The 15933-nt window shown below is 46.0% G+C and overlaps 1 protein-coding gene across 1 annotated transcript in view; it reads left to right on the top strand.

Annotated features, from left to right (window-relative positions):
* Obscn (obscurin, cytoskeletal calmodulin and titin-interacting RhoGEF) overlaps nucleotides 1–15933 on the top strand; it is a 141532-nt gene that overhangs the window by 29326 nt on the left and 96273 nt on the right. The window contains exons 14-16 of the mRNA XM_052757447.1: nucleotides 1454–1729; nucleotides 5129–5404; nucleotides 8985–9260. Coding sequence (XP_052613407.1) covers nucleotides 1454–1729; nucleotides 5129–5404; nucleotides 8985–9260 — 828 coding nt within the window. The remainder of the gene's footprint in view (nucleotides 1–1453; nucleotides 1730–5128; nucleotides 5405–8984; nucleotides 9261–15933) is intronic.

Below are 15933 nucleotides of genomic sequence, written 5' to 3' on the forward strand. Positions count from 1 at the left end.
TCCATTTTGTAAGCCTTGAGTGGCATTACTATGGGGTAATTCAGAGTCCCATGCTCCCAGAAACATCTTTGTCTTGTATGGAATCTGGGACTCTGGCTAGACCTTGTGTATGGTCTCAATCCTCCTTCCTCTCCTACACAAAAGAGTAGGGTTTAAAGCAAATACCAACTAACCTTTGCTTTCAGTTCGGATAGGTGCATCAGGGATCCCCTCAGAGCTCCTGCTCTGAACTCAGGAATGGTGAAGGGTGTCTCCTGCCAAGTCAGCCCACATTTCTATCAGTGTTAGTGCCTGGCTCCAGGTCCTCAGAGGGAGAAGTCCGAGACAGACAGCCATTTGCCTTGTGTGCCAGTGGATCCTTGAGGACTTACAGGGTGGGCTGCAATCCTAGATGACGGGAGAGTACCCACAGCAGTGTGCTATCAGACTTCCACATAACAGCTGTTGGTGTTTAGATATTGAGAAACAAGCTATTGAGTCTTCATGGGAATATCATCACCATATCATTATTATTGGTCTTTCCCTTCCTTCCTTCCTTCCTTCCTTCCTTCCTTCCTTCCTTCCTTCCTTCCTTTCTCTCTTTCTTTCTTTTTTGGTTTTCTGAGACAAGGTTTCTCTATATAACAGTCCTGAATGTCCTGGAACTTGCTTTGTAGACCAGGCTGGCCTTGAACTTAGAGATCCGCCTGCCTCTGCCTCCTGATTACTGAGATTAAAGGCATGTGCCCACCACCGCCCAGCAGAAATGTTATTTTAAGAGTATATGGCCAGGCGGTGGTGGCGCACGCCTTTAATCCCAGCACTCGGGAGGCAGAGCCAGGTGGATCTCTGTGAGTTCGAGGCCAGCCTGGGCTACCAAGTGAGTCCCAGGAAAGGCGCAAAGCTACACAGAGAAACCCTGTCTCGAAAAACCAAAAAAAAAAAAAAAAAAAAAAAAAAAAAAAGAGTATATGATAAAATATTTTATGGTAATCTGAAAAGTTGTGACAGTTTGGCTGATTACTAGTAAACTGTGTGAAAACTGACATAAAAATTCAATAAATCCAGTGTATTTTAAATAAGTGGAATAGCAACCAAATCTTCAAATAATTTTGTTGAGAAAGCATCAAATAGTACTGGGAACAGTTATTCCATGATCGTGGAGACTTTTTTAAGAGACTAGAGAAAGGAGATAAACCCGTAGGTCATTTCATGCAGTCATCATAGCACTGACATCAGAGCTGACAGGGAGGGCGGGAAGAGTGATCTTCCTGAAGAGCCGTCTGCCGGGAGTGCCACAGTGTTGGCAGAGTGAAGCCAGCAGAGGCAGGAGGACACACACTGGGATGAGGATCATAGTCTCCACATCAAGGCTGAGAAAGTTCCGTCCTCCATTGCCCAAGCCAGCTCTTTCCCTGTGGCCTTCCTGACCTAGACAGTGTCTCTGACCCTGTGTGCCCTTGTCTATTCCCAGAACCCAAGGTGGTGTTTGCCAAGGAGCAGCAGACACGCAGCGAGGTGAAGGCAGAGGCGGGGGCCAGTGCCACACTGAGCTGCATGGTGGCCCAGGCCCAGACTGAGGTGACCTGGTTCAAGGATGGGAAGAAGCTGAGCTCTGGCTCGAAGGTTCGAGTGGAGGCCTCGGGCTGTGAGAGGAGGCTGGTGGTGCAGCAGGCGGGCAAGGCGGATGCCGGGGAGTACAGCTGTGAGGCCGGGGGACAGAGGGTCTCCTTCCGCCTGGACGTCACAGGTGGGTGTTGCCACATGAAGTTAGCCTTGTGTGGAGGTGGTGGAGGCTGGCTATGTGTGTTTGGGTATGTGCACATGAGTGCAGGTACTAATGAGTCCAGGAGATGGCATTGGATCCCCTGGGTCCTGGAGTTACAGGCAGCTGTGAGTAGTCCAGTTTAGGTGCTGGGAACCAAACTGGGGTCCTCTGCAAGAGGATTGTGTATCCTTTACTGCCAAGCATCTTCCCAGCCTGTGCTATTCCCTCTTTCCACCTCATCTTTCAGGCCCTCTTTCTGCTTCTCATTTTCCTTCTTATAGCTGAGCCCGGGGAAGCTAGGAGAGGAGAGAGAGGGCCTCTTTCAGCTTGAGTGCTGTTTCCATTACTGCATTAGGAAATGCTCTCCTTGTTGTGGGTAGTGCAGCCTGAACAATCCCCCTCAGATCGCTGGCGACCTCTGCTGAGATGCAGCCAGGTCCTTGACATCCACCACAGAAGTGAATGCAGGACCAGTCAGAGTAAAGCAGACTTAATCAGTTTATTGATTACGATAAGAGCCGTGATACAAGGCACAATGGAGAGTCAGGTGCAGGCACCAGGAGAGGAGCACATTCCCTGTTGCTATGGATGTGACTTGGGGCCCTTAAATCTACTTAATCTGTGACTAAGTTTAAATGTTAGCCAAAGTATGTGCTGGTGTATCCCCCGCCCCCCCCCCCCTTTTTGGGTTTTTCGAGACAGGATTTCTCTGTATAGTTTTGGTGCCTGTCCTGGATCTCTCTCTGTAGACCAGGCTGGCCTCAAACTCACAGAGATCCTCCTGGCTCTGCCTCCCGAGTGCTGGGATTAAAGGCATGTGCCACCACCGCCTGGCTTCCCTTTTTTTTCCACCCACAGGATTTTGTTCTTGTCATAGGAGACTGTCCTCAGAGGACTGTGCAGGCTTGCAGCTTGGAGGGAGTGCTGGTTAACACAAATGTTCAGCCAAAGGACTCTTGAGGGACACACGGGTCACAAGGAGGTGGACTTGAGGCACAGGTCATTGGCTGGGAAGTGTAGGGGTTTTTTTTTTTGTTGTTGTTGTTTTTGTAATTGATCTGCCCAGTTTTGTCAGAATTCCTAGCTGTCAGCTGGTGAGACACAGCCCTCAGAACCAGAAGACCGAGGGCCCTTAACCACCTCTATTTCCTCACTTCCCCATAGCCGTTCATTTCAGAACACCTGCTCAGGGCCCTCATGCTGTGTGGTGGACTTTGGGTGCATCTGGCCTGTGGCCTGTGGTGGCCCAGATGTCTCTCCAAGGTTGGTCAGAGCACCTGCACTTTATGATCTGGTTGAGAGTTTTGTAGGGGAAAGTTACGAATTTAAAGTATTTTAGTTATGATTATTATTGCCTGTGTGTGTGTGGGGGGGGGCAGAATGCCACACTCTGTGTCAGAGATCAATTTTATGGCATCTGTCCTCTCCTCCCTTTCTGCGGGTTCCAGGGATCAAATTTGGTTGTCTGGTTTGCAGAGCAAGCGCTTTATTCACTGAGCCAGCCTAGCATCCCTTACTCTTAAAGAAAGTGCTAGAATTTTTCTCTAGTCTTGTCTAGGTTTACTGTACAGCATAGCAACCAGATCTGGGCCCCTCACTGTAGAGGTAGAAATAGACAAAAAAAAAAAAAAAAAAAGCAATGCATTGAGCTCCGAAACGCACCTGTGTGTAAACCCATCCCTCCTTTCCCCCTGGTTTTTTTTGTTTTTTTTGTTTTTTTGGTTTTTCGAGACAGGGTTTCTCTGTGTAGCTTTGCGCCTTTCCTGGAACTCACTTGGTAGTCCAGGCTGGCCTCGAACTCACAGAGATCCGCCTGGCTCTGCCTCCCGAGTGCTGGGATTAAAGGCGTGCGCCACGACCGCCCGGCCCCCCTGGTTTTTAAAGCCAGCAAGGAAGGGAGAAGGGACTTTTCATGAGAGTTTTGGGGACATTAAAACACATGAAAAGGCACTGGGTGGTGGTGGCACATGCCTTTGATCCTAGCACTCGGGAGGCAGAGCCAGGCGGATCTCTGTGAGTTTGAGGCCAGCCTGGTCTACAGAGTGAGTTCCAGGACAGGCTCCAAAGCTACACAGAGAAACCCTGTCTCGAAAAAACAAAAAAAAAAAAAAAAACAAAAAAAAAAAAAATACAACCACATGAAAAGAAAGAGCTGTCTGCTGGTTCACATCACAGAGGTCAGTTCCAGGGGGACTGGAGACACCAGGGTCCCAGGTAAACCATAGTCCTGCTGTGTGTTGTTTAACGTTGTCAGGATGAGGAAAGGTTTGTCAGGACAAGCGCACTAGCCACAGTGGAGCAACAGTGATCCATTCGGCCACATTGTATTGAGAACCTGAGCGATTAGATGAGGCCGCTGTGTGCAGCTATTGCAAAATAACAATAAAGTGTCGTGGGACTTACAAATCAGTAACGATGCCGGTGGCTGGGAGGTTCAGATGGCGTGGTGCTGGTGTCCAGGTGAGGAGGGCACCAGCTCCACGAAATGGATAGGTAGGAAGGAGCCTGGTTAGGAGCAGGAGGGGACAACACACAGGAACGGCTGACACTCTGCTCTTGTGGGAGGTCATCTGTTCCTGTAAGACTCAGCCTGTTTTTCCAGATCGGCGTTAACTCAGAAGAGTTCCCGTGGTCCAGAACTGCCACTAACTTGTACCTTGTAAAAAGTTCTCCACCTCAGCACTACCACATGAGAATCCAGCTTGCGACACGTAAACTTTTGGGGTACCAGCCACATCTAACCACCTGTCACTGGGATCAGACCCGCAGGTCAGACAGTGAAAGAGGATAAGGACTGTAATATGTAAAGAGACCCCTGAAATAAATATGAAGAAGATAGAGTGCTATGAAGAGTAGGGTCTCCTTGAACATTAGCTGTGCAGAGGAACACACACACACACACACACACACACACACACACACACACACACACACACACCCCGATGGCTGATGACATCAGTAAGACAGACAGCGAGGGCCGCAGATGGCCCAGGCTCTCCCTTCTGTGGGTGCCACAACTGACAGAGCTCAGAGCAGGAAAGGGCGTGGAGGCTCTGGACTCTCAGCGCTGTGAGGCACGACCTACCAAGTCCTGGGGAGACTCTCCATTGTCACTGTGGGACAGGAGCATGTGTTATGCCCCTCAGCCTCTCCATGGAGGACTGTAACCGTGTCTCCCCTCGAGTGACCCCGCAGCAGTAACAGGATATGTGGATAAACTGGGGTTTTGTGTCGAGAGGCCCTGCGCTTTTCCTGGACACAGTGTGCAGAGGCCGGGTGACGTTCTGCCTTCTAGCTGTCTCCTGCAAGTCTTTCCTCACGTGCCCTTCCTGATCTAGACAGTGTCTCTGACCCTGTATGTGTGTCCTGATCTATCCTCAGAGCCCACGGTGGTGTTTGCCAAGGAGCAGCAGACACACAGCCAGGTGAAGGCAGAGGCGGGGGCCAGTGCCACACTGAGCTGCACGGTGGCCCAGGCCCAGACTGAGGTGACCTGGTTCAAGGATGGGAAGAAGCTGAGCTCTGGCTCGAAGGTTCGAGTGGAGGCCTCGGGCTGTGAGAGGAGGCTGGTGGTGCAGCAGGCGGGCAAGGCGGATGCCGGGGAGTACAGCTGTGAGGCCGGGGGACAGAAGGTCTCCTTCCGTCTGGACGTCACAGGTCAGTCCCTTGGGACAATCCACGTGTGTGTTCCTAATTATTACATCTTCTTGATGTAATGGATTACTCACTTTACTAGTGTGTAGTGAGAGCTTCTTTGTCCCGTCTGACTACCTTTGGCTTGAAATCTGTTTAATGAAATATAAATCTAGCTATCCCTGCTTGCTTCCAGTGTTTGATCCATATTCACTTTCAAGTCTGTATTTACCAGTGAAGTGTGTTTTTTGAACACTACAAATAGTTTGATATTAAAACAGTTATTGACATGTTTAAACATAGTTTTAGATTTATTTATTTTACATGTAAGAGCATTTTGCTTGAATGTCTATCTGGAGTTACAGATGGTTATAGCCACCATGTGGATGCTGGAAATCGAACCTGGGTCCTCTGTGACAGCATCAAGTGCTCTTAACCATCGAGTCATCTCTTTAGCCCCTGGATCTTATTTTTTAACCCAATAGACTCTTCTGTTGCGGAGTTAAGATCACTTGTGTTTAGGATTAGTATTGAGAGTTGTTTTCGGATTCCTGCAGTTTTATTGATCATTTTCCTGGTTGTTTTGGTTTAGTTGGATTACTGTTCATTCTTTTTTTGGGGGGGTGGTGTCATTTGGAGATAAGGTTTCTCTGTGTAATCTTGGCTGTCCTGGAACTTGTTCTGTAGACCAGGCTGGCCTTGAACTCAGACATCCATCTGCCCCTGCTTCCTGAGTGCTGGGATTAAAGGTGTGTGCCACCACTTCCCAGCTCTAGGATTACTATTCATTATTTTAAAAATGCTTTATTTTGATTTTATGTGTATGAATATTTGCATACATGTATATGTATTTCATGTGTGCAGTGCTTACAGAGGCCAGAAGAGGGCATCAGATCCCCTGGAACTGCTACGTGGGTGCTGAGAACCAAACCCAGGTCTTCAGCAAGAGCAGCCAATGCTCTTAACCTCTAAGCCAGCTCACCGGCCTCTTGTCCCCCCACCCCTTCCCTCTTTATATTAATTCCAGTTTAGTCATTACTGAATTGGTCATGACTGAATCTTTTTAAGTCTCCTTTTTTCATTTACTCTTCCAATGAAATTTATTAATTCATGTGCTATTGTGATTAGGTGTTTTTTCCTCCCCTGAGGTCAGGATTCCTGTTAGAATGTTCTGCAGGGTTAGTTTGGTTGCTATGAGTTACTTTAGTTTGTTTCCCTGGAGCCGTCTTTATTTCTGTTGGTTTTAAGAGATAACTTTGTTGGAATAGCCCTCTTAGCTGGTAGCTTTTTTTTTTCTTTCAGGGCATGGAATGTATCATTCCTTGTTTTCCTGGGTTTGGGGGTTTCTACTGAGATGCCGGAGGTTATTCTAATGGGTTTGCCTTTTGAAAAAGTTGCTACATTTTTAAGTTGTGTGTGAGCATGGTGGCACATGGAGAGGTCAGAAGACAATCGCAGGAGTCAGTCTCTCCTGCTGTGTGTGTTCTGGTGACTGAACGCAGTTCCCTCCTGCTGTGTGCGTTCTGGTGACTGAAAGCAGGCTGCCAAGCTTGATCTGCTGAGCCAGTTCATTGGTCCTCTTACACTTTGTTTTAAAATAAATATTGTTTATTTGTCGAGTTTTAGTGTGTTCACTATTGTATTGTGTGGAGATTCTCTGGCCGTGTTTATTTGGGGCTGTAATACCCCGTGTGTTCTGGTGCTTACTTCTTTCTCTAAATTTGGGAAATTCTCTGCTCTAATTTCATTGAACTGATTTTCTGGGCCTTTAGTTTGTGTCTCATCTTTTCCTAGCCCGTAGTTCTTAGGTTTGCGCTCTTGACCATGTCCCAGAGTTCCCGGATGTTGCTGTGATCACCCTCCCTTTCCTTTTCTTGGCTGTTCTTTGTCCTCAGTCTTTCTTTGACTTTCCTGGTGGCCTCCATCCGTGACAGCCGTTCTGCCATAAGCTTGATTGACCTATTTGTAATGCTTTCCAGTGTGTTTTTAATTTTATTAGTTGAGTCTTTCATTTCTATCATATATATATTTTCACACGATCTCGATGTCCTTGCTCAGTTTCTCATGCATGTTGCTGGCCGCCTCCTCTGTGTTACTGACTTCCTTATTTACATCCTGAACTGATTTCCTTGCCTTATCCACGTGCTCCTTTGTTTCCTTCTTGAAGTCGTTGACTATCTTTACACGTGGACTTTTCATTGTGTGTCTAGCGTTTCAGCCATTTCTGTGTCTTTGAATTCAGTAATTGAGGAGCTGTGGCCTTTTGGAGGTGGTGTTTTGTGTTGCCCTCTTCGGCCAAAATCATCAGACTTTGTAAGAGAGTTGAGAATGAGTTCTAGACCACAGAGTGGTGTAGGGGAAGCACCCTCAGGTTTGCATGAGAGGTCACAGGTTTAGATTTACACCCACGTCAAAGGCATCACCTTACCAATTCCAAGTCCGACAAGGTATGCTGGCACACTTGGTGAAAATTAGTAAACATTGGGAAGAGACAGTAAAGAGGATACACTGAATGGATACAGTCCGGAAGAACTGCAGGTGGCCGCTCTTGGTTCAAATGCAGCAGGGGATGCCTCTGTCCAGGTGGGAAAACATTGAGCCAAACCACTGTCAAAGATCAACTTTGGGGTGCTTGCTATACTAGATGCCAAGATTCTTCAAAAGCTAAAATAACTCAGAAATCGAGTCCAAAGATAGGAGCTGATAATGAGATCTAAACAATTAAGGGGTGAGCTTAGAACAGCCTGTGTGTAAGCAGATCTGCCCTCTACTTCTCCTCCCAACCCTGGGGCCCTGTGAGGTGCATGGAACAGAGGGCAATAAAATCATATTGGATGTCCTCCTCGCCGCTGAGGAGCCAGCTGCAGGTGGTTAGAGTCATCAAAGTGAGGGAGATAGGACCATAGCAGGTGTTACGGGTTAGCTGATGTTTTCAGGGTGATAGCAGATTCTTGAGCAGGTTATAAGTGCATTAGCCCTCAGACAAATGGGTATCTTTGCTTGCAGATATATATACCACAAGAGTCAAAGATGAGGATGGCAGTCATGACAAATGTAAATGCCAGCACATTAGCAGGGAATCACACAAAGAGATCCTGAGAAGAGTGTAAACACCACAGTGTGATGAAACACTGGAGTGGCAGCCACTAATGGCCACAGGCTTGAGATCCCCACTCCCAGGACCAGGCTGATAACAAGGGCTGGTAGTCTAGGCTGTCCTCTGAATATAGCAGCTGAGGATGTTTGGAGCAGGCAAGGGAGTGGAGCTTGGGAGACTCTGTGAGGACATGTCTTGCACCGTCCTGGGGGAGACTTTCCACTGTCACTGTTGATCAGGTGTACATGTGTTCTCAGCCACAGTTCCTCCTTGGAGGAGGCTTGCTCGGACTCTGTTACAGTGGTCCCCCTGGATCAGCCTGTGAATCTGTGGCAGGACGTATGGATGAACTGGGTTTGCTCCAAGAGACTCTGCGTCTCCTCCTGGGTGTAGCTAGTGCAGAGAATGGGGGATGTTTTACCATCCGGACACCCTTCCAGACTCTTTCCCTGTGGCCTTCCCGACCTGGAGAGTATCTCTGACCCTGGTATTCCTGTCTTTCCCCAGAGCCTAAGGTGGTGTTTGCCAAGGAGCAGCAGACACACAGTGAGGTGAAGGCAGAGGCGGGGGCCAGTGCCACACTGAGCTGCACGGTGGCCCAGGCCCAGACTGAGGTGACCTGGTTCAAGGATGGGAAGAAGCTGAGCTCTGGCTCGAAGGTTCGAGTGGAGGCCTTGGGCTGTGAGAGGAGGCTGGTGGTGCAGCAGGCGGGCAAGGCGGATGCCGGGGAGTACAGCTGTGAGGCCGGGGGACAGAAGGTCTCCTTCCGTCTGGACGTCACAGGTCAGTTGTTTGAGGGCACTAAGCTTGCTCATTTGGATGAGAGGCTAAGACTGACTAATAATCTGAAGGACCCTGGCGCTGCGGCAGGGAACTTGCCCTCTGCAATTCTCCCATCATTAACATTCTGTTTTCACACATATCGTTTGGCTGTGTGAGCAGAAATGGATGTGATTAAGTCTGGGGAGCTGTCCTTATTTTCATGTGGTAGCATTTATTACCCCCAAAACATCCCAGAGGTTCTCTGTGTTGCTTTTTGGTGCCCAGGGATATTCATGGCTCTTCCTGGTGTTTAGGTTGGGGTAAGCCAGATATGTCTCTCTGGGCTCTGAATGTCTAAGTGTCTGCGGCTCCTGCATGCCCTAACCCAGCACCAACATTCGTATTCACAAGAAGAATTTCTATTCAGTTTAAATAAAACTAGGGGCATTTTAATCTCCTGATCATAATTGGATTTTTTTGCAATAAAAGCTGGCTTATTGTAGTTTTGGGTACCTGACTACTCCTTCCTAATTTCTGAGATGTCGAGGTCTCTGTGTGTACTGAGGTGTAGGTCCACATTGCATGGCAGTGTCTGTGTGTGGTCAGGAAAGAACAGGAGGCTATGAATGTGCTGCTGCAAGAGTAGAATGCTCTCCCCAGGGAAAGTCTTATCTTCCAAAAGCAGGTTAGAAAATAAGTCAGTATTGGTATTCTCCTTGGAGTATCATTTAGGAAAAGAGAAAGAAGTAGCTTATGTTTTTTTTCCCCCCTAATAAGGTGAGTTCCTCTAGTGGGTTCTCTGTCCACAGTCAGTGTTGATGTCACTGACTGGAGTTCATCTGTCTGCACCTTCCCCTCTTATCAGACAGAAATCTGAGATGTGCATCCATCTTCTTTCACTTAGGAGCCCTCTCTTACATCTGGGTGTCACTAGATAACATTTAAAGTAATTCTATCACTAAGAAATGGTTTATGAGCCGGGCGGTGGTGGCGCACGCCTTTAATCCCAGCACTCGGGAGGCAGAGCCAGGCGGATCTCTGTGAGTTCGAGGCCAGCCTGGGCTACCAAGTGAGTTCCAGGAAAAGGCGCAAAGCTACACAGAGAAACCCTGTCTCGAAAAACCAAAAAAAAAAAAAAAAAAAGAAAAAAAAAAGAAATGGTTTATGAATAAACATATCAACAAAACAAAATGAAACAAAACAACACAAAAGAAAAAACCCATCTTGTATCTTTACTTCATTTTATTTTCAGAGAATATGAAATTAAAAAAATGAAACCATTTGGCTGTGTTCTAGAAAGTTGTATAAAAAGCCACACAAAAAGAAGTAGAAATCTTGAATAGTCCTAATGTCTTTCTGAAACAGAATCATAAAAACCAATTTATCATGGAAAAAGGTGTTAGTACAAGGGCTTATGGATAAATCATACCAAACATTCTAGAAAGTAATTGTTAGTTCCAGTGCTTTATTGCACAGTAAGATGATGATAGTTGACCATAATATTTAATGCATTTCCAAACAGCTAAGAGGATTTTAAATGTTCACAAATAAATAATAAACACTTGGTGCAGCAAATATGTTAATTACCTTGTTTTGATAACAATGTAGAGAGGTTATTGAAACACTACATTGTACTCTATAGTTTATTATTTATTAAAAATGAAAAAAAGGAACCAGTGAGATGGGTCAGAGGTTTTCTTTTTTTTAAAAAAGATTTATTTATTTTTTTATGTATGAGTGCTCTATCTGCATGTACGATGTTATGCCAGAAGAAGGCATCAGATCCCACTATCGATAGTTGTGAGCTACCATATGGTTGCTGGAAATTGAACTCAGGACTTCTAGAAGAGCAGTGAGCGATCTTAATCACTGAGCCATCTCTCCAGCCTTGGGTTAGAGGTTCTCGACATCAAGCCTGATGGCGTGAGTTTGATCCTGGGACCCAGTGAGCCAGTCTTACTTTTCTGAGGACTTGGGTCCTCAGTACCTCCACATCAAGGACCAAACTTCCATCATGCGGACTCTGGGAAACATACCACATCCCAACAAAGCACAGGAGAAATGAGTCAGGGGACTGTAGTAATAATAAGGTACCATGTGCTTGAAAATCACCAAAAGAGTGCATTTCAAATGTTTACCACAAAAATGATGTGCATGTGGAAATGTTTCTTGGTTAGTTTTTATTGCCAACTTGATACAACCAGGAGTCTCTTGGGAAGAGGCGTTACCAAGAATATGTTGGCTTGTGGCCACGTCTGTGAGGAATTGTTTTGGTTGGTGATTGATGTGGGAGGATCCAGCCCACGGTGGGTAGCACCATCCCTATGCAGGTGGCCTGGGCTATAGAAAAAAGCTAACCAATGGAGCTAGACAGTGAGCCAGTAAGGCACATTCCTCTGTCGTTTCTAGTCAATTCCTGTTTGAGCTTCTCCCTGATTTTCCTCAGGGGTAGTTGTGACCCAGAAGTGTTAAGTGTAAGCCAAATAACCCTTTTCTCCCCAAGTTGCTTTTGGTCATGGTGTTTATCACAACAATAGAAAGCAAACCAGAATGTGCTGGATATTTTATCTACCTGACTTAATCATTCCATGCTGTAACATATATCAAGATGTCATATTGTGCTCCATAAAATGTGTATAAAAGTTCTCAGATACAGTAGAGGACACTGAGACAGAAATTGTTCTTTGAGGCATTGAGATTTTTTTTTTATTATTATTTTTTTTTGGTTTTTCGAGACAGGGTTTCTCTGTGTAGCTTTGCGCCTTTCCTGGAACTCACTTGGTAGCCCAGGCTGGCCTCGAACTCACAGAGATCCGCCTGGCTCTGCCTCCTGAGTGCTGGGATTAAAGGCGTGCGCCACCACCGCCCGGCTGAGATTTATTTAACACCATGGACAGATAGACAGATAGAAAACAGCACAGTAGGTGCTCTGAAGACAGTTCAGGCTGTAGTACCAGAGACAGACAGCATGGTGGATGTTCTGCAGAGAACTCAGGGTCCATAGGCAGAAGGGGGAGTCTCTACTTACAGGTCTTTGAGGAGGGGGGACGTTTTACAGCAGGTGCCCACAACCAGGCAGAGCCAGGAAAGGGACGGGGAGGGGGCACCGAGCCCCTGTGATGTAAACTCACTTCACTCACCTCTCAAGGTGAGAAACTTTGCACCTGGGGTCTCTCAGCTTGAGGCTTACAGACAGTGTCTCAGTAGGGAGCCTGTCTGTGTCTCTGAGAGGGGAAAGCTGCTGCTATAGGTATGATGGCCTGGGCAGCAGCTGGATTCTAACATACATTTGTATAATGCACAGTTATGATTATCAGTTAAAACAGTAATGAAAAACCCAAGTCAGTGTGTAGAAAGCATCTCTTTGTATTGTCTATTGTACTGACAACACCAGTGGAAGGTAAAATTTTCAAAGACTTAAAACAACACAAAAAGTCTATTTCTAATTCTAAAGCTAAAAAGGATTCTTAAGACACACGTGGAGAAGAGTTGTTAGTGTTTTTAGAAGACAGTAAGGAGGTTGAAGTGCATAGAAATCCATGGAAGATCCAAATATATTCATGTTTGATAAAAGTCCGAGTGGATGTCTTACTTTGGGGAGTTGGAAGTTAAGGAGATTTGAAAGGCCACCAACAGCCACTGAGGAGACAGGTGTGAACACACAAAATGGCCGCCACGCAGGTAGCTACCACAATTTGAAGACAACTGTCCCACCCAAGAAACAGAACAGGAACCGTGACCATACTTGTGAACAAAATAATTGTTTTTTCTTTTATGGGCAGGGGAGATGGCTCCCCAGGTAAAGCCACCTGCTGCCAATTCTGGCATACTAAGTTCAATCTCTAGAACCCACGTGATGGGGAGAACTGTAAGTTGTCCTCTGACCTACACACACACACACACACACACACACACACACACACACACTGGAGTCTGCATGTGTTTACACACACACTCACAATAAATAAATAAAAAAATCTGATCACTTAAAAATATGTAAGCAAGGGATGGTGTAGACTTAAGTGCTAACTTAATAATTTCTGTATTAAAAAATTACCCAGGAACTCGGAGCTCACTCAAAGTGAGTGTCGGGTGGGTTAGTCACAGCACAAGAGCCCGAGACACAAGGCCCCTGGAGGATGACTGCAGTGGCCTTCAGACATGCTGGGGGTCATTTGTTCTGTGTTTACAGCTATTCCCTTAGAGAACAGAAAAAGGAGATAAACCTTTTGTTCTGTTCATATAGATGGCATAGCATAATAAAATCTGGCCAGAAGATAAGAACTCATATTTTAGGTCAATCTATTATGGGTATCAAGGACAATTTGTGAAACACAGTACTAATGAGCTGAACTCAGGGCATGTCAACAGGATCATACTCAGTGAGGACACTGATAGCCCAGGGCCATCAGTCTGGAATATTGCAAAATGAGTATACCACCTCACCTTATCTGACTGACCAAAAATGTGAAATTATCTCAGCAAGGGCAAAACAGAGGATAAAACTCAGCAATGTACATTAAAAAGAAGTGTTTGACAACATTTATCATCAGTCATGTCATAAAACTTGTAACAAATGTCTTTAAACAGGTTGTTTCTTGACTTGGCCAGCAGTACTGCATGCAAATCCAAGACTACAATACTCTGCTCTAAGGTCAGGAACAGCACAAAGAGGCCAGCTGTCACCACGTCCTACAGCAGAACTAGGAAAAACAGCCCACAGAAGGCACAGAAATTAGGAAAAGAATACCCCGACAGATTCACAGATGTTAACGTTTATTCAAAAGATAAATGGATAGATTTAGTAAGAATTGAGAAAGAATCCTGTACACAAAGACCAATGTAAAGAACACCCTTCACTATATACTAACAACGGGCCTCTTGCAAAATGAGTTTAAAAGCTGTAAGTGTCTTCAAGAGTATCATACCTATCATACCAAGTCTGATATCACACGTGGAGAGACTGGGTTTGGATTATTAAACATTTTTTAAGAGACAGGAAGCTCCACACAGATGGAAAGAAATAAGATGGATTTTGCAGGTGTCCAGTCCCCAACACCATCTGAGCATTGCTGTGGGATGGTTTGAAAAGGACAGTGAATTTCTCAGGCTAGCTGTAGTCAGCACACTCACAAGGAGAACTGGTGGTGAATAGTTGCTGTCTTAGGTGCAAGACTGCACAGAGGTATTGTGTGTCTTTAATAAGAGAACTGCAGGGACTGGAGAGATGATGAGGCAGTGGTTGGGAGCACTTGCTGCACCTCCAGAGGACTCAGTTCAGTTCCTAGCACCCACATGGTAGCTCACAGCCAGCTGTAACTCCAGTGTTGTGGGTATATTGTGCCCTCTTCTGGCATCTGTGGGTACTGCATGCATGTAGTGTCCAGATACACATGCTGGCAACACCCTCCCCACCCCACACACATGACAGGATTGCAGCAGATCTGGTTTTGTGGCTCTTAGATTTATTTGTGATTCTAGAATTGGACAGTAATTTAGTTTATGGATAGTTCTGCCCCAGAACATGGCAGGTTATGTATGGGTAGGCTATGTTTACAGCCAGAGAAGAGGGATTGCTTTCAGCTGGCATCTGTCTTGTCTGACCATATCAAAACACTTACCTACTGGTCCCAAGAGTAACTTATAGTCTGATCACTTTAAGATAAATTAGAGTTGGGCAAAAAAACCCTCTAGACCAAATTTAATCCAGCTTAATACAATGAGACAACAGATTCTCAATGCAAGGATGGTTAACAGGTAATAAGAATATATACACATGCAGAAGGAGGGTGTCTTAGCTACTTTTCTATTGCTGTGAAGAGACACTATGACTGTGGTAACTTATAAAGAAAGCATTTAACTGGGGGCTTGCTTACAGTTTCAGAGGGTCGGTCCATGGCCATCATGGTGGGGAGTGTGGCGGTAGGCAGGCAGGCATGGTGCTGGGGCAGTGTTGAGAGCTTGTATGTTTTCTGCAAGATGGAGACAGAGATTGAAACTTGCCCTGTTGGGGGCTTTTCAAACCTCAAAGACACTCCCAGTGACACACCTCTTCCAGCAAGACCACACCTCCTAATCCTTCTCAAACAGTTCCACCAGCTGGGAACCAAGCATTCAGATGTATTAGCCTGTGGGGGCCGTTCTCATTCAAGCCACCATAGAGGGTTAAGCATAAACACAGGCTCAGCTGTCCCTCTGCCACCCCCTTAGTTTTTTTACATCTGTGCAGAGTGTGTAGAAAGGACAACGTCTTCATGAATGGCACGCTGAGCATTTAACTGTATATGGAAAATACTGAATAATTAGAATAGTAGTTCAGATCACATGAGTCGGCTCCAGGTGGGTTAGAGGCAAAGGGTAAAAGGTGACAGTGTGAAAACTGAAGGTGACTTCATGGGTGTGAATGCTGAAGGTGACTTCATGGGTGTGAATGCTGAAGGTGACTTCATGGGTGTGAAAGCTGAAGGTGACTTCATGGGTGTGAAAACTGAAGGTGATGTCATGGGTGTGAAAACTGAAGGTGACATCATGGATTGCTCTAAGGACTGCAGGGTGAGGACAGAGTTCCTTCCAGGAATGCAAGTCTTCTCATCAAAATACAAGCTGCGGAGACTGGACCACATGGCAACAAGTCACACTGATTCAGAAGGACGTTTATCAGAGGATTTAGGACACAGTGAAAAGATGAGGATAA

Source organism: Peromyscus californicus, unplaced genomic scaffold (genome assembly GCF_007827085.1).
Source record: "Peromyscus californicus insignis strain IS unplaced genomic scaffold, ASM782708v3 Scaffold_3__1_contigs__length_106647218, whole genome shotgun sequence".
Classification (NCBI taxonomy): Eukaryota; Metazoa; Chordata; class Mammalia; order Rodentia; family Cricetidae; genus Peromyscus; species Peromyscus californicus.